Source organism: Astyanax mexicanus, chromosome 2 (genome assembly GCF_023375975.1).
Source record: "Astyanax mexicanus isolate ESR-SI-001 chromosome 2, AstMex3_surface, whole genome shotgun sequence".
Taxonomy (NCBI): Eukaryota; Metazoa; Chordata; class Actinopteri; order Characiformes; family Acestrorhamphidae; genus Astyanax; species Astyanax mexicanus.
The window spans coordinates 66,307,313-66,329,965 of record NC_064409.1 but is presented as its reverse complement, the minus strand read 5'-3'; the positions used below and the strand labels follow the sequence as shown (position 1 = coordinate 66,329,965).

Sequence of the window (22,653 nt, the reverse complement as noted above, 5' to 3'; positions counted from 1 at the left end):
CACTGGACCTTACAGGTCAACACAGTATACAGATGTATGTTGCTAATGCTCTATTCCAATCCTATTTACAATATCTCCATGTTGAAAAAGCTCTTCCCATGTTAACTTCTGTTCAGCATGTTTGTAAGAACTCAACAGTATTCCCCATGTGTGTCAGCAAAGCAGATGCAGATGTGAAATGGAATAATGGGAGCGCTGAAGAGCCTCTCATACACACTGAGATCAGTGTAAATACACACAAAGCCCACGCCAAAACAGATTCCCTCAGGCACCTAATTAATACACATGTGCTGATGCCACTGCTAAAATAATAATTCGTATATTTTGTTCTACATACTGCACATAATCTTTGATTAGTAAAAAAAAAGGGGGGGAGACCAATGCTCCTTTACAACTAACTATATTTTTGATAAACAAATAAGAGAGATGACTCTAGCTTTAGGGCCCTTCGAATAACATCAGCAACAAGTCTTGTGAGGTCATAGACCTGCGACCCCTCTGTCAGCATGAAGATATAGAAAGAGAAAGAGAAGGAGAGAAGGAAAGAGACAGAGAGAACGAGGAGAGGACGGAGGGAAGAAGGGAGGTGATAGGTTGTTCTGGGCTGGCAGTGTTGTCCTTTCGCTTGGCTGGGTAGTCAGGGATGACCGGAGGAGAGGAAGAAGGGTGGAAGAGGGAGGAATGCGAGACTGGGTCGCAATAGCCTCAAAGAAAAGAGCAGCAACACACACACACACTTTTGTATGGACAGGACTGGACAGATGGAGAATATGAAAAGGGCAGCATTCATTTAAAGACAGATATCAGAAAAGGTTATCCTGCATCAAATCAGACAGACAGACACACACACACACACACACACACAAACACACACCTCAGATCACAACACAACACAGCTGTCAGATATGACATTTCCAGGTTTTTCTTTTCACATTAAAAAGGCATATATGCATGCATGTGTATGTGTGTGTGTATGTGTGTGTGTGCACGCGCGTGTGCGTGCGTGTGTGTGTGAGTATGTGTGTGTGAGTATGTGTGTGTGTGTGGAGGTCTATGATCACACAGTTGGGACACAACCTTGTTAAGTTTGAGGGTGTTGAATACTGAATCAGTCGCATACATATGGAGTAGAGGGCATTCTGACAGCAGCACAGAGAGAGTGGACCACAGCATGAGAGGACGCAAGAGGGGAGAGAGAGAGAGAGAGAGAGAGAGAGAGAGAGGGAGGAAGTGAGAAAAGGAGAAACACGGACGGGAAAATGTGAAAGAGAAATATTACATGAGAAAGAGAGGCTAGGGATGGTGGGAAGACATAGAAGGAAAGGAGAATGGATCTGAGCAATAGAGAGAGCAAAAGGATGTGTGTGAGAGAGAGAGAGAGAGAGAGCGAGCGAGCGAATGTATGGAGTGTGTGTGTGTGTGTGTGTGTGTGTGAGTGAGAGAGAGAGAGAGAGAGAGAGAGAGAGAGAGAGAGAGACAGAATAAATGTGAGAGAGAAACCAAGACAGACAGACAGACAGACAGACAGACAGACAGATAGATAGATAGATAGATAGATAGATAGAGAATGGGTTAGGATATAGGATGAGGGAAACAATTTGTAAGAAAGAGAAAGGAGAGAATTTGTGAGAGAAAATAGAGTATAAGAGAGGCAGGATGGAGAGAATGGAAAATGAGAGAATGTGAGAAAGAAAGAGAGAGAAAGAACACCAGAGTGAGACAGCTAGCAGAAGTATGAGAAGAATACGAATCTGAAAAACAGCGTGAGAGAATGTGAAAGATATGTTAGAGAGCATTATGGAGGGAGATCATTTTTAAAAAGAGAAACAGAAAGAATGAGAGAGAGAGAGAGTGGGAGAGAAAGTGAGAGAGAGAGAGGAAGAGGATGTAAGAAAGAAAGAGAGAATGGACGCGAGAGAGACAAAGTGAGAAGCAGGGGGTATAAGAAAGTGTGAGGGCAGGAGGTGACATGCAGGGGAAGGGCACGGACAGCACTGCAGAAACACACACACACAAATATCCCCCCACAGGGATGTATCTGGCTGTAGTTTGACACAGAGCAGACTTGCCAGAGGACAAAGATTCTCTCTCTCTCTCTTTCTCTCTCTCTTTCTCTCTCTCACAAACACACATACACCAAAAGGTCTTGCTCATATTTAATTCAGCATGAGAGAAGTTTTGCATATAAAGTCACAAGAAGTGTGATGTCTGTTCTCCTGAGGTAAGCACCAAATACACACATACACACACTCACACACGTGCACGCACACACACACTCAGCCCTGAGGGAGAGGGACCAGTTCTCTGCCACCCACATCCTCCTCTCTGTCACTGAGACTTTCCACTACAGAGCGATGAGATTTCTCTCTTCCTCCCCCTCCTCCTTTCATCCATCCATCCATTTTTTTTCAATCCATCTATTGCAGCAAAGCTATCCGCCTCCTGCGGTGAGTGCTCTTTCTGTCTTCCTGTCTCAGAGGACGGAGCAGCAAAGCGCCACCCTCTCTCTCGCTCACTCACGCACACACACTTACACGCAAAAATGAGGGGGTGTGCTTACCTTTGGAAGCTGCGTGGGAGGATCAGAAATATGTGGAGAGAGACAGAGAGAAAGAGGGAAAAGAAAGACATGCTTTTTACTTTCCTTCAGTAGTGAAAACACATACAGTAGGAGAAATAGCACAGTGTGATGGAAATGGATGGAAACATACAAAAACACACAAATACACAGGGAATAAGACTCACTCTTGGTCTGGGAGGAGAAGATGAGCGTGAGCTTGGAAAAGAGTTCATTGCTCTCGAAGCGGTCCTCTTTTGCTTTGACCCAGAAACTCTTCTCAGAAAGGTCTTCAGCTGCAATCTGCAACATAGAATAGAAGACAATCAGCCTCAGCCACCCAGACATGTATCTATGCATCAATCAATCAATTATAAAAGTTTCTGATTTTTCCTCTCAAATGTCAGTTTACAACATTGATGATATTATTTTTATATTCACATGCTAAAGGTCATGGGAGAAGAACTAGAATTGCTTCCAATTTCGCTTTTCGTTTGTTGCTTGTCTTGTTTGCACTGACAATTCTAGCTAATTCTAGCCAATTCAGACACCACCAGTCACAATCATCCCACTGCACCGTCCACGGAGAGTGGTAATGCATTGTGGATGACCCCACCGATCCCTCACATGGACTCTACTACCAGACTCTGCAATAGCTTCTGCCACCAGGCAGTCAGACTCCTCAACAGAGACAGAGCTGAAACCTTCCCCCTGCAATATTCACTGTTACATTCAATAAAAACTATAAACTCTCTGCCTCAGTAACACCTGTGATCATATATAGTCTATATCAGGGGTCGGCAATTAGGATATTTTCCAAGCCATTAGGTGGCGGGCCACCAAAAAAAAAAAAAAAAAAAATCTGTTTTGGAAAATGAGGTGTAATGGGATGGAGTGCTACAGGCTAGTAGCTCTCCAGCCCAGAGGGTTGTTGAACCCAATTGCAGAACAGTTGAATTAAAAATAGGTAATCACAAAAAGAAAGGAAAAAAAAAAATAAACACACTACTCCTCACGCGGGATCGAACCGTGCCGTCAGGATCGTGGTCCAATACACTACCAATGCCCTGGGTAGTGAATTTGTACACAGCCATATTAAAAAAAAAAAAAAAAAAAAAAAAAAAAAAAAAAAAAAACGCCCCTATAACGAGATAGGGAGCCCAAGAACAGGTGAAAACTAAAGTCACTCCGAGCGCGACAGAGAGACAGTGGAGGAATGTAAACAAACCGCTATTCGAACCCAAACGACTCCTGGTCTACATGTTACAGTGTGTTACATATCTCTCCACCTTATTCTGACTAGAACATTTCATTGTACTGTATCGATAATGTTGTCTCTCTTAAATTGTCGCTTGTCTGTTGTATTTATTGTAGTGTTATAATTCTATGTTGCACATTTGCACTTTATGTTTATCTATTGTAGTGCTGTTCCATGTTGCACCATGGTTCCAGAGGAATGTAATTTCTTTACACTGTGTTCCTGTTCTCAGATGGAAGCCTCTTGACATGACTTGAGAAATGGAATGTCCACTTTTTAAAAATCAAGCACCTCGGCCAGTGTTGAGCATAATCCTCAGGGTAACACAACACTTACAACTTATACAGGAATTTAATTGAACACCATCATTCCAGAAAACACAATTCCACTGGTCTACAGCTCCCCTGTAACTCTACAACCCACAACTGCTATCAGACATGATGCCAATAGATTCATGCATATCTCTTCCAAAGCGTTCCCATTCTTTTGTACTGTAATGAACTGAAATTGAACCCAGTCTCTTGAGATCAGAGATTTGTAGCAGTATTAACAGTCAGCTATTAATAAACACCATCAACTCTATATCTAAACAAAGCATTATCTGTAATTCGCCAACACTTTTATTTATAGAACACATTTCACATTGTAAACACAAGCTGGGCATTACAGGCAGCAGAAATCTGTGCTGACTGAAATCCTCTCTTACTGGAGAAATAACAACCATCCTGCCAGTTGCGGAGATTACCAATTAGGGGTTTAATGGATTATAGTGAGTGAAAGCTTTATCGCGAGCTACATTCTACTTTGGCTCATCGGAGCCTCACTCTCAGAAAGACACAGCACCTCCGAAACTTGTTCCAGCACTATATGAACACAGCTTCAAGTCAATTAATCTCTTTCGCCGGCAGAGTGAATAGTGGGACCTGCTAAAGGTCTCTGAGGTGTCAGTCAGAGCGCTGCTACACAGGCCCCACTTCTGCAGCGAGAAATACAGAGCCTCGTGCTAACAATCTCCAGCCTACAGAAATGAATAACCAAACACAAGAAGCCAGAGAAGAGCGAAGAACAAGGATTAAAGCATAGGAGAAAAGATAATGAAGAGAGGAAGGGGGCAGAGAAAAGAAGCACGTAGGGGGATGAGAGAGGGGTGAAACTCATTAAAACTGATCCTGATTCTCTACACAAAGGACCAAAACGGGACAAAAGGTCCAATACACTCAGGGAGCGAAGACAAGATACTCCCCCTCTCTCTAATTTTCTTTCTCTCTATTTCCTTTGCTTTCCTCTCTCTTACTCATAACTGGATTTCCTTTCTCCCACCTCCTCTCCTCCTTACACAAATCCGAGCCTATCAATCGGCGCCGCCACGTACCTTTCTACTTCCCCCATTATGATGCGCTCTCTTTTATGCGGGCGCTCAACAGCTTCAAAACTGAGCAGAATTAGATTCAGTTCAACAGCAGAGAAATTCTCAGCCAATTAGAGAACTTTAAATATTTAGAGCCTCAATCAGGATGTTTTTGGAAACCATTCATGTCCTTCTTCCTTTGCTAGTTTCTCTATTGTGCTTCCAAACTGTATCAGTTTGAAGCTGCACACAGTAGACTGTAAAAGATGATTATGATTTGTTAATTAATTCATACACAGAGAGGTCCCAATCAAGTTTATTTGCCCCCAATCCATTTTGAGTACCTCACCATTTCTCCCCAGAACCCACATTAAACACATACACAGATACTTAATATTTAAATGTACATTAAATAATGATGATACTTTAACATTATGCTTTTAACATTTAACATTAGGCAGCAGAAATCTGTGCTGACTGAAATCCTCTCTTACTGGAGAAATAACAACCATCCTGCCAGTTGCAGACTCTCTGCACAACCAGCAAGCTGAGTCTGCTCCCTGCTCTGCTCTCTACTACTCTGGTCTGCTGCTGTGCTGGTCTGCTGCTCTGCTGCTGAAAGCTTGCTCTAATCTTAAACTTCTACACTTTTCTCTGTTTTCTTCTCTTTTACTCTCTTCACACTTACTAATCCACTTTTAGTCTGCTTCCTCTTTGCTCTACACACCTATTAATCCACTCTCAGTCTACTTTTATAGACTTTTTCCTCAGGTTTGCTGGATTAGCTGTTTGCTGCTGCAGTTTGTTTGTGTAAGTTTCTAATTTCAACTGAAACAAGGTGAGTGCTTTTTTTTCTCCATGGCTTCTGCTCAGGTTTACTCCTGTTTAGAGTGTGGCAAATAATAGCTTAGACCCCTTGTCCACCGATACTGGTAACAATAGTGGTATTTGTAGTAAGTGTAGTAAGTGTGAGATAGTTAGCACCTTGGTGGATAAGGTGAATAAGTTAGAGCTGCACGTCCGGGGTTTAATAAGGGATAGACAGCAGGATTCACTGTTAGCAGCCCCGGGTGTCTCAGGGAGAGTTAGTACCCCCTCGACTCCGGCCTTAGAGCCCTCACAGCGGGGCGAATGGGTAACGTCTCGGCGGCATAGTCGAAAGGCTAAGGCTAATGCTACCACAAAGGCCACAGCCAGCCCACCTGAACACCACGCTCCCCCAGTTCACGTGTCAAACAGGTTTGCCCCGCTCAGTGAAGCACCAACTGAGGAGCCTGTTAAAGGTACTCTGGTGATAGGAGACTCTATCGTCCGACACGTGAAATTAGCTACTCCTTTAGGGGCACCAGCGGCAACAGTTACTTGTTTACCGGGAGCCAGAGCACCGGACATTAGTGGCAACCTTAGGCTGATAGGGAATAGGAGATATTCGAGGGTAGTAATTCATGTAGGGGCCAATGATATTCGTCTGCGGCAGTCTGAAGTAACTAAGGCTAATATTAAAGAGGTGATTAAACAAGCCCAGACGCTGTCCGAGGAGGTAATCTGCTCTGGCCCCATCCCAATGAGGCGTGGTGATGAAGCTTACAGCAGGCTTTCTTCGCTGAACCGCTGGATGTCCAAGTGGTGTGCAGAAAATCATGTGGGCTTTATAGATAACTGGCTACAGTTTGAGGGAAAGCCTGGTCTTTTAGGTAGGGATGGTGTCCACCCCACGCGGGAGGGTGCTGCCTTACTTTCATGCAGCATAGCTCATAGCCTTTTAGTTAGTCGGCAGAGTAGTATTAGAAGCTGCTGACAATCCAGAGCCGGGACCAGGCCGCAGACAGAGAGGCTTAACCAACTGTCTGCGAGCTGCAAAGAGACGATACCTAGATACCAATGTATTCAAACTGTGTCTGTCCCCCGAGTGAAACAAAAACATCAAAAAAATAAAACAGTCAATCTAAATAACTTAACTTATATTAAACAATCATATCCAGACTGTAGTACTAACACTTCAAGCCTAAAGATTGGTTTACTTAATATTAGATCTCTAAATTCAAAAGCAGTTCTAGTGAATGAAATCATAACTGATCAGAAATTCGATATTCTGTGTCTGACAGAAACCTGGATTAGGCCAAATGAATATGTAGCATTAAATGAAGCCACCCCTGCAGGCTATAATTATATACACAATCCGAGATTGTCCGGTAGAGGAGGTGGGGTCTGCATATTTTTCCAAAGTACCTTAATTAGCAATCAGAAACACTATGATAATTTTACTTCTTTTGAGCTTCTTTACACCAGTATAATTAATCCAATTACAAAAAAGAATGCATTTTCTTTAATTAACATCTACAGACCACCAGGGCCCTATTTAGAATTTTTAAAAGAATTTAGTGATTTTGGCACAGACTTAGCAGTAAGTAGTGATAAAGTGATTATAGTTGGAGACTTCAACATTCATTTCGAAAAATTGGATGATCCATTAAAAAAGGCATTCACATTGATTTTAGACTCAGTTGGTATTATTCAAAATATAACAGGACCTACTCATTACTGTAATCATACTCTGGATTTAGTTTTGACCCTGGGTGTGAGCATAGATAACCCGAATATTCGTTCTCAAACCTCCGCAATTTCAGATCATTACCTTATTTCATTTAAATTACATCTTAGTCATAATATACGTACATCCCCTAGCTACTCTGTAAAACGTTCAATTACGCCTTTTACAGCCCAACAATTTACACATAAGCTTCCAGACTTATCAACTCTAATGTACTCTCCTATAGACCCAGTAGAACTAGACAAACTAACCGAAGGTTTAGAAAATACCTTTCGCTCTACCTTAGATGTTGTAGCACCCCTTAAACATAAAATAGAGAGACAGAAAAAGCTTGCACCGTGGTACAATGATCAAACTCGTACCTTAAAGCAGTTAGTACGAAATTTAGAGCGTAAATATCGGTCAACTAAACTGGAAGTGTTTCACTCTGCGTGGAAAGACAGTCTTGTAAAATATAGAAAAGAACTTAATAAAGCCCGCTCAGCATATCTGGCCTCACAGATCGAGATAAATAAAAATAATCCTAGAGTTCTCTTTAGTGTTATTTCCAAATTAACTAAAAGCCAGGCAGGTACTGAACCTCAGATTCCAGCCATTCACACCAGCAACGATTTTATGGACTTCTTCGATAGTAAAATTGAAAACATTCGGGATAAAATTAAACAGATAAATATTACATCCTCTCTGTCATCTGGTGTGGCTGATTTAGAACAAAACCCTGTTACTGAAGTTAGGTTGGAAGTCTTTAACCCACTTCCACAGCTAGAACTAGAGAAAATTATCTCCTCTTCAAACAGCACAACCTGCACACTTGATGCAGTTCCCACAAAATTATTAAAGCAGGTACTACCAGATATAATTAAACCTCTGTTAATGATAGTAAACTCATCGCTCACCCTAGGCCATGTACCCAAAGCCTTTAAAACAGCTGTAATAAAACCTCTGATCAAGAAACCAAATCTTGATCCTAGTGTACTGTCTAACTATAGACCTATTTCAAACTTACCGTTTATTTCTAAGATTTTAGAAAAAGCTGTGGCCCAACAACTTTGCTCTTACCTGCAAAGAAACCAAATCTATGAGAAATTTCAATCTGGATTTAGGCCTCATCATAGCACTGAGACAGCTTTAGTTAAAATAGCAAACGATCTACTTACAGCTGCCGACCAAGGCTGTGCTTCCCTACTCGTACTTCTCGATCTGAGCGCAGCCTTTGATACAATAGACCATACTATCCTTTTAGAAAGACTAGAGAACATGGTTGGTGTAACTGGAACTGCATTATCATGGTTTAAATCATACTTAAACGATCGCTATCAGTTTGTGAGGATAAATGATATGTCTTCCAGTTATACCAAGGTAAGATATGGAATTCCAGAAGGCTCTATATTAGGACCATTATTATTTACATTATATATGCTCCCACTGGGCAAAGTCATTAGAAAATATGATGTAGATTTTCATTGTTATGCGGATGACACGCAGCTCTTCATATCAGCCAAACCTGACGACAGAGTGAGATTAAAGAAAATTGAGGATTGTGTAAAAGATGTGAAATTGTGGATGTCGCACAACTTCCTCCTATTAAATAGTGATAAAATAGAAGTTCTCCTATTAGGCCCCAAAGCTGCTAGAAATAAATTATCAGGCTTAATGCTAAATCTGGCCGACTTCTCAGTCACACCTGGTTCAGCAGCTAAAAACCTTGGAGTTATTATAGATTCAGATCTAGCATTCGATAAACACATATCTAATGTTACTAGAACAGCTTTTCTACACCTACGTAATATTGCCAAGCTAAGAAATGCCCCATCACTGCATGACGCAGAAAAATTAGTCCATGCCTTCATTACCTCAAGGCTAGATTATTGTAATGTGCTACTGTCTGGATGTTACTGCAGTCACTTAAATAAACTTCAGCTAGTTCAAAATGCTGCAGCCAGGGTCCTTACTAAAACTAGAAAATTTGACCATATTAGTCCAGTCCTGTCAGCACTGCACTGGCTGCCAGTCAAATTCCGCATAGACTATAAAATTCTCCTGTTATCGTATAAAGCCCTACACGGGCTCGCTCCTGAGTATTTACGAGACCTCATCTCCTGTTATGAACCACCGCGATTACTCAGATCTCAGGGTGCTGGTTTCTTAGTAGTCCCTAAAATTCAGAGGAGCTCTGCAGGAGGAAGAGCTTTCTCTTATAAAGCGCCTCAACTCCCCGAATATGTTCGGGACTCAGACACAGTCTCAATCTTTAAGTCTAGACTGAAAACTTACTTGTTTAGTTTAGCTTTTGGTAATTAATGTTTTTTCCTTTAGATAAGGCTGCAGATTCAGGGGTTCATGGACAGAGGGAATTATGGTAAACTGAGATGCTGGCTGTTGTTCTCCCACTGCACACGGTCACTCAGGTTTGTGGACGGTGGAGTGGGTGGATGCCAGTGTTTCAGGGAGCCTCCATGTCTATGTTACCTTCTGGCTCTCTGCCTTTAGTTAGGCTGTTTTATTCAGTTCTGCCGGAGTCATTTGCCACACTCTGATAATGTTTTAATATTCTCAGTTTTGCATAAATCCAGTCAAAACTAATTCCATCTCTCTGCTTTCCTCTGAGTTACTGACTGCCCACCTGTCTGACCCGATACCGATGTTGGACCCTCAGGCTCTCGCGTCTCCTGTCCGGCCAGACTGATGGAAGCTTCTGAAGTCAGCTCTTCTCCACCACCACCACAGATCAGCTGCTCATCGACCATCTTACTCTCCACTACAGATTACATCCAAGCCATTAGTGGCGCTATTACACTCCTGAATACATAAAACCTATATGGATGTATAAAAGACTTTTTAAATTTTAATTTAAAAGCCGTTTGACCAGTGGTAGGATGGCCCCCCCTCAAATGTGAGTCTTGGTCCTCCCAAGGTTTCTTCCTCCTCCTGCAGCTCTGAGGGAGTTTTTCCTTGCCTCCGCGCTCACTGGGGGTTCTGTATTCTGTATTTTCTATGTTTAATGTTTTGCCTGATTCTTTGTCCTGTAATCATGTTTCTGTAAAGCTGCTTTGTGCCAACACCTGTAAAAAGCGCTATACAAATAAATTTGATTTGATTTGATTTCTTTTCTTCATTTTTTCGTATTGTACTGAATATAGTTATTTCTCTTTTATTGACATAATGAAATATGAGGGTTTTTTTAAGACTTTATAGTATGTTTAATATTTTATAATCCAGTCTGGCTGCCCAACCAGAGCATCAGTCTCCCACTTCCTTTAAAACACTGCAGTTAAGTACATCCGTGTTTATCTCTGTTCTGAAAGTACTGTTCATCACTGGTCGGGGTCAGTCACGCTGACCGCACACACACACTGTCCTTATACATCATAACAACCTCCTCCACACTCACATGTTTGTTTCTGTCATAAACTTTTGACTCTAAACTGTCCTCTAGTGCAGAGGTTCTCAACATTTTCCACCTCACCTCCCACCTGTTGGTAACGTAAAAGCATTACGGCCCACAGGAAAAAAAAAAAAAAAGCTTTTAATGTTTGTTTATTTTTATTTCTTAAGAGCTGGCACTGGAAAACGAGAAATACAGCTTGATCAAAAGCATAAAAGATAAATAGTCCATTAGTGTTAAGTTACAGAAAGTGTGGGTTTTTGGGTTAGCATCACCTGTTCTCTCTCACAGATCTATATTTGAAGTATTTGATGTTTGGTTTGGTTGTACATGAAGATTATTTTTGTTTTTAGCTTTTTCTGTGGAATAGTATCACCAATCTTTCTTTGTTTAAGAACCTTCTGTTTCTTTGGTTAGCAGCTTGTCTGCATCAGGTGCCCATTGTGGATCTGATGGTGTTTATTTTGCCAAATGCCTTAGCCAAAGTTAATTCTGCAATCTGTTGTATTGTTGTGTTTCTATTATGTTTATATAATGCATATAGTTTGAATAGGACTTAAACCTTACGCAATATTATATTAAATAAATATAAACTATAAATATAAAAAAAAAAACTCACCACCTGGATTTAACCACAGTAAATAATCTGAGGTTTCTGCTGTTGGTCAGGTCTAGGTTCAGCAACAGTATGTGCTGAAAGAATGAGGTCAGCTGACTACCTGAATATACTGAATATAGACCAGGTTATTCCATCAATGGATTTTCCCTTCCCTGAGGCAAATTGAGGCATATTCCAAGATGACAATGTCAGGATTTATGGTGCTGGAATTGTGAAAAAGGGATTCAGTGAGCATGAGATCATCATTTTCACACATGGATATCCCATTGAGAAACTTTGGGATGTTTTTGGCCAGGGAATGTATAAGCAATTAAGTAAACAATATGTTTTACATTTAACACAGAAAAACACATTGGTTTCAATTGGATGTGTAGCACAGATGGTAAATTACACTCTAGATGGGTGTAATGCAATAGTGTAATTGATTCCATTGAATCAGACGCACAGGGGTATAACAATTTTAACTTTTGCTTGTCGCTTTTGCTCAAAACTCAAGGCAGAGCAGCTAATCTGCAAGTATTATTATCAGCAGTTTGCACAGATGTGATCAGGGAGCACAGTGCATAACAAGTGCAGGTACCGGTCCACTACAGACTACTGCCTCCCTGAGGATGGTCTGTCGACCACTTGACAGAGCTTCACAACCCACTGGTTGAGACAACCTGCTTTAGAGGATGTATTGCTCAACATCCATGCCAACCCATAGGTTCAGTGAAGCATGTGGGCAGTAATGGTTGCATCACTACAAACATATTCATGTCTATACATAAAAGAAGTATATATGAGCCTTTACACAAACTTTCCATTCCAAATGTGATGATATTTCTCGTCAAGCTTAAACCTGTCTCGCGGGAGAAAAAAAAAACAGTTTAATGTGGACTTTTTAAGAGGGATTTGGCAACCCAGTAGCAGCGAGTGTGAGAGCAGCTCTCAGCAGAAGAGGAAAATTCGGGCATTTGTATAGAACAGAGGTCAGTAATGGGCGGACCGCGGTCCGGACCCAAACGTTGTCCAATGCAGACCCAAACCGATAAACTGCTGAGAAAGATTTAATTGTGCGGCGCAGTAAACTCACAGACCAATCACGTGTGGGGTAAGATCACCAAACGCTCTCTTCAGTCAATCAGATCTATGCAGACGCGGTAAGGAAAAAAATAAATAAATAAACACACCGCTCCTCACGCGGGATCGAACCCGTGTTGTCAGGGTCGCGGTAATGCGGCCGTGAAAAACCGCCTTTATAAGGAGATAGGGAGCCCGAGAACTGGTGGAAAAACGAGAACGGGCAGAAAAACGAGAACGGGCGGAAACTAGTCACGAAGAGCGCGACAGAGAAACAGGGGATAAACGTAAACAAAATCTGTCCAGAGAGGCATTTCTTCTTCTTCTTCTTCAACTTCTATATTTTTACATCATTCAGTTCAAACAACCTTACAGGATATAGCACTTAATTATTTAATATAATTAAATACCCCTGATATAGAAGATGCTTCTGCTACTTTTAAGTTGTATGTCTGGCTGCATTTTGGCTCCAGTGAAAACAATAAACGGTAACAGAGTGACCAACAAGACTCAAACCATATATAAATATTGTAAGTAAATCCTACACGTGACTGTTTCATACGCAGTTGTACTAATCCCTTAGCTCTGTACTGTATTAAAAAAATGTTCTGTCTCTGTTTGCACTTCAAGCATAGTCTTAATATGAGTGGTTATGGTTCTGCATATTTAAATTACAAGATATTTAGGAGAAAAAAAAACACAAACCATAGACTTAATATGACTGGTTGTGGTTTGCACTTATTGTTTGCACTATATAAGACCAAGAAACATTTTATTTTTATTTTTTATTCTTATTTCTATTCCTTATAGAATAAATGTGCGAGAGAAACCAGTCTGTTAAGTTTGCAGTATATGATTTTGTCCCAAAAAAATATATAGTTTTCTTTAAAATTTAATTTTTAAATCTCGTCTCATCTCGTTATCGTGAACCCAATATCGTGTCTCATCTCGTCTCGTGGTATTAGTGTCTCGTCACACCCCTAACCTTAAATGCTGCATCGGTTTCACTCTAAAGCAGAGATGTACATACGTAATGTAACTGCTGCAATATTTATGGTGGAACTGGTAATGCCACTGAACTTAAATAAGTTAAAGCACTTTTTTGTTTTGTTCACCTAAAAAAACGTACAATTTATCACAGTCTATTGTAGTTTTTGAATTAAAAATGACACAGGAAATAGAAGTGCAGCAGCTGAGAATCATGTTTGATAACATCACATCTCCTACATCACAACTAAGGACTGGAACTAGCTCAGGATTTAAATGTTGATACTCAATTAAGCTTTTAATATACTTGGATCAGCCATGATCCACTGTATGCACAGGATCAGACTAGAGCATCCCTATTATATATTTATCCCTATATATATATATATATATATATATATTTACTTTTAAACCAGACAGATTGAGGTGGTTGCCACAGGTCAATTGAAATTCAGCTCAAGGAAACACCTGATGGAACCAATGTTCTCCCCGACTTATTCTCCCTGGTAGTGTCTCAGCAGAGGACTACTCTCTCATCTCGCTTTCCTTTTTCAGAGAAAAATGGGAAGAAGAAAGTGCCCCACACGAGAGAAATGGATGGAATGAAGAGGAGAAATGATTGAAAAAGCCAAAGTGAGAGAAAAGAAAAGGATAAACAGAGGAAAAGCTAGAAAAGAGCAAGAAAGCCAGCCAGACAGAGGAACAGACAAAAAAGACAGAAAACCAAAGAAAGAAAGAAAGAGTGCAGGGAGGAAGCAGTGACTCCTCAGATACCAGCTTCTCATTACCCTCAGTGCCACTGGCTGAGTGTGAGCAGCATGTGTGTGTAAGTGTGCCTGTGTGTGTGTGTCGTAGGGTGTATATGATAGCAGGAAGCAGCAGCGGAGCAAGCAAAGAAAAATATGTTAATTTAAATTACAAAAGAATGCTGTCCTTTCTAGCAGCAATTTAATTATCTTTCACAGCCCCAGTTAAAAGAAACAGGCTTATTAAAAAGCAATTTCACTGACATCCTCGTCAAAGAGCTCTCACTACGAGAAGAAAGCATATGAGAGAGAGAGAGAGCGAGAGAGAGAGAGAGCGAGAGAGAGAGACACAGAGAAAAAGAAAGAGCGAGAGAGAGCCTCATGAACTCAACTGCAGCCATTAAAGAGTAGCTTTAGGCTAAAAGGGGAGACAGAAGCGTTTTGATGTTTTAACTCTTGCAGAGAGGCGAGAAAGAGCGAGGGAACAAGAGAGAAAACAGAGAGAGAAAGAGCAGAAAAAGAGCAAAGACTGATAGTCACGCGTGACTCATACATATACATGCAATATGCTATTAGAGAGCCATTCTGGTTTGGTCACACTCGCACACATACACCCCCAGGGCTGGTCGGCTATACCTTTCAGCTGCAGGACTACCTGTGATTTATATTCCAGCTTCTCCATCACGCAGGTTACATTCACATTACAGGGTTGACGAGGCACAAATACGTATTTGTCTATCTAAATGTAAATGTCATTTTTCAGGATCATGTAATAACAGCGAGGACATGCAGTGTCACTGATGCAAAGCACCACTCTCACCATGCATCAACAGCTACTCGAGTGCTTATAACTTTGTGGAATCTACAGCCAGATAAATGCGAGGGAGTGAGAGAGCGAGCATGTTACCGGCAAGCTTCAACTGCTGCACCACAAATCAATATCATGATTAATTGAACATTTTACCTTAATTATGATTAATGAGTTGCTTAGTAAACTTAGTGTTTGAGTCTAAAGACTGGATGGGGAAGGGTTTAAGGGGGCAGTGCATGAACACATACTATGGAAAATATTAACAGAATAATAATTATTAAATAGGAAAAAAAAAAAAACTACATGTGGAAGATTTCACTAGTTAGAGGTTCTAAATACTGTTTTGATTCACATTATTAATAGCCAAGATCAAGGAATACCTAAAAATCTTCACTGGGCATTTGTATGAAATGTAACCCTTATTACACTTACTGGCCTTGACAGGGTGTAAATGGGTTGCCCTGGTCTGCATAAAGGAATGTATATATATATATATATATATATATATATATATATATATATATATATATATATATATATATATATATATATATATATATATATATATATATATATATATATTAAAGCATTGTGCTGTATTTGTGTCCCCATATGGACTGGTACTCTGACCTGGATTAACCCCTCTAGTGCAGTCCTTTATGAGTCTTTTCCTATCGAGAGTACATTATGTGCAACTGGCTGGTGCATCTCGTGTGTGTCTTGTGTCTTGGTAGAGTGCTAAGTTTGAAATATGATGCGGAATGTTAAATATAAAGCATGCTTGCACATTAAAAGGTGCTAAATAAGTCTAATTTTCATTTATCCATTATTTATCAGGTATGTATATACTTATATTAAGCATTATTTGGGCATCAGCTGATGTTAAATCTGATCTTTGTGTTTTTATACATAAAAGCACATTTTAGGTAAATATATGCTAGTCTGTTCAATTATTACAAGTGTTTTTTTTTAGTATGTGAATCATTTGATATTCTGGACAGATGTGTCTGTTTGTTTTAGGTCTATTTTTTTAATGACCATATGTGCGATATGTTTAATGTTACCTAATTATCCACACTGAATTTTATTAAAGTTATTTAATGGCTTAAACAGTGAAATAACTTTTGATAAGTTTTGGTATGTGCAGAACAGTCTACTCTGTGATACTCTGTCTATTGTATTGCATTGTATTGTTTGGATTACTTATTGATAACGATAATGATTATTTAACAGCATCATGACCACATTGATTTCATACCACTTTCTTACCAGTAATAGAGTGTAGAGTGAAACAGAGCGCTTCTGATAGCTTCGCTTTTAACTGGTCACAACTCATAAATGAAGAACATTGCTGGAGGCTATTTAGCACATGGTTTTGAAGGCATGTAGTGCATGACTAGATGAAAGGTGCGTGCTTTACGTGGGCGCTTAAGATGAAAGGTGGTTCGTTCAAACATGTTTTTTCATTAAGTTCAAAGTTTCTCTGCCACCTTAAAATACTTCCATATTGAAGAACATGCTTTACTTAAAAACGTGAACAGAGTAAAGAATCTACAAACCAGAAAATAGCTTTAAAGTAGGGGTGGAACGGTACGTGTATTCTTTACGAACCATCACGGTTCTGGGGTCACAGTTCGGTTTGTGTAAACACACGCAGAATACACGGTACACAGGCTGGAGCACACAAGCAGTGAGTGCTGCCATAGGAAATGAATGAGAGCGCAGGGTTAGGCGCTCGGACTGTCTGTCTCTCTCTCTCTCTCTCTCTCTCTCTCTCTCTCTCTCTCTCACAGATATTAATGCAGTACAAAATGATCTAGTTTGTCAGTTCTAAACCACATAACACTATTATTACTGTACCCTTACAATAATACTGGAAAATTCCTGCATTAAAAAAATGATACATGATTTTAAATCATTTTTAAGTGATTAACATCACAAATATAATACATTTCAACAATCTAATGCTGATGGTTCTTAAAAAGAACTAGTAATTTGCTTAGAAAAAAATAAGTGTACTTTAATCAGTTAAAGTAATGCTGTTATTTTTGTTCTTAATAAATTGACACAATCAGGCTCACTGTTTGTTTGTTCCAGCAAGATCTAAAAGATGGAGCCTCTCATGAGAGAACCCTGGTTTCAAGCATTTAATAATAAGTGCTCGAACTCCATTTTAACATTCCATCCCAAAAAACAAAACATGATTCTAGTGAAGATTGACTGTTATTATGAAGTTAATATCGATGAGGCTATACAGAATGCCCAGCCTTCTTATTTTCTCTACCAACCGTACCGAAAACTTACACATTTTCTGTTCTGCTACACCCCTACTATAAAGCTAGTGATGCAAACACAGTTGGTACACACCTTACTCCAGTTGGCCCTCTTCAGCTGCACCTCTGGTTTGTAATCCTTCTTTTGCTCCAGGCCGAATGGTAGTTGTGGAATTGCAGGGGCCCAGGTAAATCCACCTGGAGGAGGAGGAGGCATCCCAGGCATTGGGGGAGGAGGAGGCATCCCGGGCATCGGAGGAGGAGGAGGGGGCATACCTGGAGCTCCAGGAGGTGGAGGAGGGGGTGGAGGAGCACCAGGTAATGGAGGAGGTGGAGGTGGCATCATACCTCCTGCACCAGGCAGAGGTGGAGGAGGTGGGGGTACAGGCATACCTGGAAGTGGAGGGGGTGGAGGTGGTGGGGGCAGAGCGGCTTGGCCTGGGGGCGGAGGGGGTGGGGGCAGCGAGGCTTGGCCAGGCAGTGGTGGGGGTGGAGGGGGTGGGGGCAGCGAGCATTGACCAGGTAGAGGTGGGGGTGGTGGAGGAGGTGGCACTGCAGGTGTAGAGGCTAAGCCAGAAGACTGTGAGGGAATGCGCACAGGAACTGGAACTATTTTCAGCTTGACATTAGCCTTGGCTTCTTCAAGATCTTTGGAAAGCTTGGTAACCTAGGAAAAGAAAACAAAATTTAAAAAACACACTCTGTAATAAGATAATGTACACTCATGGTCAATAAAATATACAAAAATGAAATCCTGAAGGAAGTGTCAAAATTGCAATGCTACTCAGAATACAGGAACAATAAATGATTAAAAACCTTTAAATAAATAATGATAAATGCATGTGTAGTGCAATATTCTAGGTAACTCTGTATGGATTTGTAGAGGTTCCTAATGGTGTCCTGTAACAATTCCCATGCAGCTTAAACATTAAACATCCACCGTTCCTGGAGTGTTAGTAGCACATTTATTAATACTATCTATTCAAAGTGGGCTTCAAAAGACAGCAGTATGTGAACAAGCATTGTCCTGTTGGAATAGTGCACCAAAATGTTTAAAAAGCAGTGGTGTGCAGTGAGGCCCTTCTAACCCTTCAGAGAAGGGGTGACGATATGTGCATGTAAATAATGACAATTTTAAATCAGGAAATATAAATTATAGTTATTATAAGTGTTAGGACCTATTTTATAAATTAACAGATTAAATAAATAACAGCAACTAATTCAAAGCATTAGTCTGTGTTTTTCAGTTGCTACAGGACTCTTATATGACTGACAGCTGTTTTAACCAATCAAAGCTTTTTAAAATGGCTTCTGCCCCTGCGTGACTGCGCGACCCTTCTCCTGATTTTGAGAAGGGTGTAGTAATGAGTCTGTTAGCAAAGTCATGAGACAATCTAACCTATCAGATTCATGATTTTCACTCCGAGGGCGGGGCCAATTGTTGTCTAATCCCTTCTCGGCATTCTGCTGTAGGGGTACACATTGATAAGTCGTAAAACAGAATGCATGCTGGATTAGTTCAATAGCTAGCAAACTATCATGGATTGTGACTGCAAATGAGACAGATATTGTCTCATATCTAATTAAGAAGCCTTTTTAAAAGGCTGTCCTTCAATGTGAAACTAATTCACAATAATATGCAGCCTGACTGGTGAGTTTTCGTGTGCACTTAATGTTTTGGCTGCTCTGGCATCCTGTAGACATACAAATGAGTGATCTTTGTTGAACGCCTCTACTTGTAGGAAAATTAAGCACTGATTGTTGGGTCTATTGTATAATTTTGTGGTTTGTAGCTGTATTTGTCAGCTGTTAATGTGTATTAATTTCATATAACTCAGTCAAGATAGAGAATATGTAGTTTGCAGAAGGGGTACCCACTATATTCACTACATGCCACTGTTAAAAAGGTATGATCAGTGGTTGCAGGACCTCATTAACATAATATTAGTAACTGCTTGCTGCAAGAGAAGCATTGCTGTGCCTCCATAACAACTCAACTACTAACCAGTTAAAGAACAGATTGTGTATAACCTTCCCTTTCACTTCTAGTCTATAAATTCCCAATGTTCTGCATGTAACATCAGTTCTCATTCTTGGATGTTGTACAAAGATGGAACAAAAAAAAGAAAAAGAAAGAGAGGGAGAGAGAGAGAGAAAAAAAAGAGAGGACACAAATTAGCAAGTGATGTGGATTACACAGAATGGGACTGCAGCGTTGTCAAACTAAGTTTTCTCAAAGCAGAGTTTACTAAAAGCCCCAGGGACAAATAATGAGGTTAGGCCCGGACAGGGAGAAGGAGAGTGAGGATGGGCGAGTAAGTAGATCTAAAAAGGTCAAGGCTGGAATTGGAGAGAGATGAGTGGGGGGCTAAATCCATGTCTAATTAGAAGCATCATTTATTTATCCAGAACTCGACACAGCTCATTAAAAATGACCAGCCTGCTAATACCACATCAGGGAGAGCGCGAGAGTGAGAGAATGCCAGCGAGAAAAAGGGCGAGAGAACGCGGAGAAGAAAAGCGCGAGAGAGAAAAAGTGAAGCAGAAGAGTGAGGAGGCTTTTCTTGCCCAGCTTAGTTGGAGCGTGTGCCAGTGTTTGAAGTGTGACAGGGAGAGGAGTCCATTGATGCTGAGAAACCTGGATGTAGTTCAGAAGGCCAGGATGAAGAGAGAGTGTGTGTGTGCGCGCACAAGTGTGTGCAAGTGTGTGTGTGCAAGTGTGTGTGTGTGTATGATGTGATGACAAGCGTCTCTGACAGCTGTTTATCTGTTCCACATTAAAAGCAGGTTGAGGTGACAGGCTGTGTTTAGCTCAGCAAGTTTTTCGCTCTCCCTCTGCCTCACTCTTTCGCAGCCGTCTATCCTCTTGCCATCCTCCACTTTCTCTTCCATCCATCCCTATTTAGTCCAAACGTGTCTCCACCTCCACCTTTCTCCTCTCATCCTTCCTAAGAACTTCTCTACTTTCGCTGAGTCGGGTATTTCTCCTGCTGCCATCAACTGTAATTATCTCTCCAACAGACACACACACACACATACACTATCTTTCTCTCTTTCTCTCACACATACACACACACACACTTGTGCTTGTACAGTGCTGATGTCAGGGAGTTCGCTGACAAACAATGTATGTCACCGTAGTTTGACGTAGCTCTAACTTTTATTCCTTTGCTGCTTCATCTTCTCTCTCCCCTTCCATCGTTCCATCTACCGTTTCAGTGATTTTCACCAATAACACAATCATGGCAGCAATTCACACCTTCTCCTGATATGAGCACGGCTCATCAGATGACGGATCCCAGTACCGGTCAATATAAACCTGTTTTCTGGTGACTGGGTAGAGCTGCATTTATCTTGTCAGATTAGTTTCTTTTTCTGTCTTCATCTGATGGATTCACGGCGAGACTTGGGGAGGTTCAACTCATTATTTGAGAAATAATTTCACAGAAAAGCACAGGATTTTTTTTCTCTCCATCTCTCTCTGACAGTTTCAGAGTGCAGTTTTTGAAAGAAAGTGAATTTCACACCAGTTTGACAACTTCTGTTTACTGGTTGGCTGATCAAGTTGATCTCATTTCAGACTGTAAACGTGCACGCCTCAGCATTCTGCACAAGCAAAGCAAAGATGAGGGGTAAGAAAAAAAAAAAAGAAAGAAACGCAAAAGGATGGAAGGAAACTTCAGTGTGGAAAACTGAAGAAAGACTAGAGAGAATATAAAGGGAAGAGAAGCAGAAAACACCTGCTTCATGACATGATTAACAAACATATCTGTCTGTCAACAGTTTGATTTGCAGAGCTGGAGGAAATAATAAGGCTGGAAGACTGATATTTATGATTTTCAGATGTTAACTAAAAAACAGGGGTCTCCTGTATAACTAAACATGAGTCATTTTTGTAAAAATGTTATGACTAGTGTGTATAGACCCTTAGCCTGGCTTGACATTTTTTCTTCATCTGCACTTTTTTCTTTATAAATAATAAAATAAAAAAGTGTTGCATTAAATTACTTTACAAAGAGAAAGTGACATAATTTAAACTCAGAGCATCCCTTTATGATGTTCAAAGTTAAATTCAGATAAAAACTGAGACTTCTACACATACCATGAATTCTTTATTGCTGTATTTGTGCACATTCTCTCAAAACTTACTAATGGGGATTTAATGGAGCAGTGTAGCCCATAGCTTATGTTAAACACAGCCACTGCTATATATACACAATCAAAAATGAACTCTTCCAGAAGCAAAAAAAAAAAAAAAAAAGGGTGTTAAACTGATTGTCATGTGTGCCAGGTCAAGAACTCGACCACATGATGATCTGTGGCCATTCTGGGATCATATTTACCACCTCCTTACACAGCTCTGTCATGCTTTATTGTGAGTATGGCAGCCATGCCAGTCAGTATTAATAGGATATTACAGAATTAATGAGGATTTTATGCCCGAGCTGTTTCTGAAAGGATTAACATCTCAAAAAGGTGTTTAATGAGAATTTTGGAAACTGTAATATGTAAACGGCACCCGTCTTGTAGAATGACTCACCTACAAAAAAAAGTCTTTCTGCGGACAACAAGCTACAACAAAGACTTTAATTAAAAGAACATCAGAGAAAGCAATCCCAGCATTAAGTGGCTGAATAGTATGGCAAAGGAAGAAGTGTCCATAAGCAATTTTGTACCATTTCTAATTCAGAAAGCTGGGGGAAATAACAGGGGGGTTGCTATGCAGAGTGGAGCACTCATATTTTGATATTTAGGAGTGAACTGAACAATAGGCCTCTCCTGCATAAGTACGCCTTGAGTTCTTGTATGGAATTAGTGACGTCTGTGTCCAAAACATTTGATGAAAAGCATCAATTCAACAACTAAATCCTTATTTTTGTCAAGTTTAATTTATTATTTGTGTAATAAGTTTTCTTTTCTTTTAACACCCCAAAACACTAGCTTTAATGTTCAGTAACTTGTTAACTGTTGCTTTTTATTAATGTAAAGAAAGTTATTTTTCTAAACTAAATGGTGTGTGCTACATGATGTTTCAAATGTATGACAGTGTCTCTAA

General features: G+C 40.4%; 1 protein-coding gene across 2 annotated transcripts in view; it reads right to left on the bottom strand.

Annotated features, from left to right (window-relative positions):
- Positions 1 to 1,816: 1,816 nt before the first annotated feature.
- Positions 1,817 to 22,653, bottom strand: part of LOC103035230 (protein diaphanous homolog 1) — a 98,159-nt gene continuing 77,322 nt past the window's right edge. The window contains exons 15-17 of one of the 2 annotated variants that reach the window (XM_049474735.1): positions 17,692 to 18,264; positions 2,746 to 2,860; positions 1,817 to 2,569 (exon numbers count right to left, since the gene is read on the bottom strand). In XM_049474735.1, coding sequence (XP_049330692.1) covers positions 2,517 to 2,569; positions 2,746 to 2,860; positions 17,692 to 18,264 — 741 coding nt within the window. In that variant the 3' untranslated portion in view covers positions 1,817 to 2,516. The remainder of the gene's footprint in view (positions 2,570 to 2,745; positions 2,861 to 17,691; positions 18,265 to 22,653) is intronic. The other variant, XM_049474734.1, reaches the window with a different exon arrangement.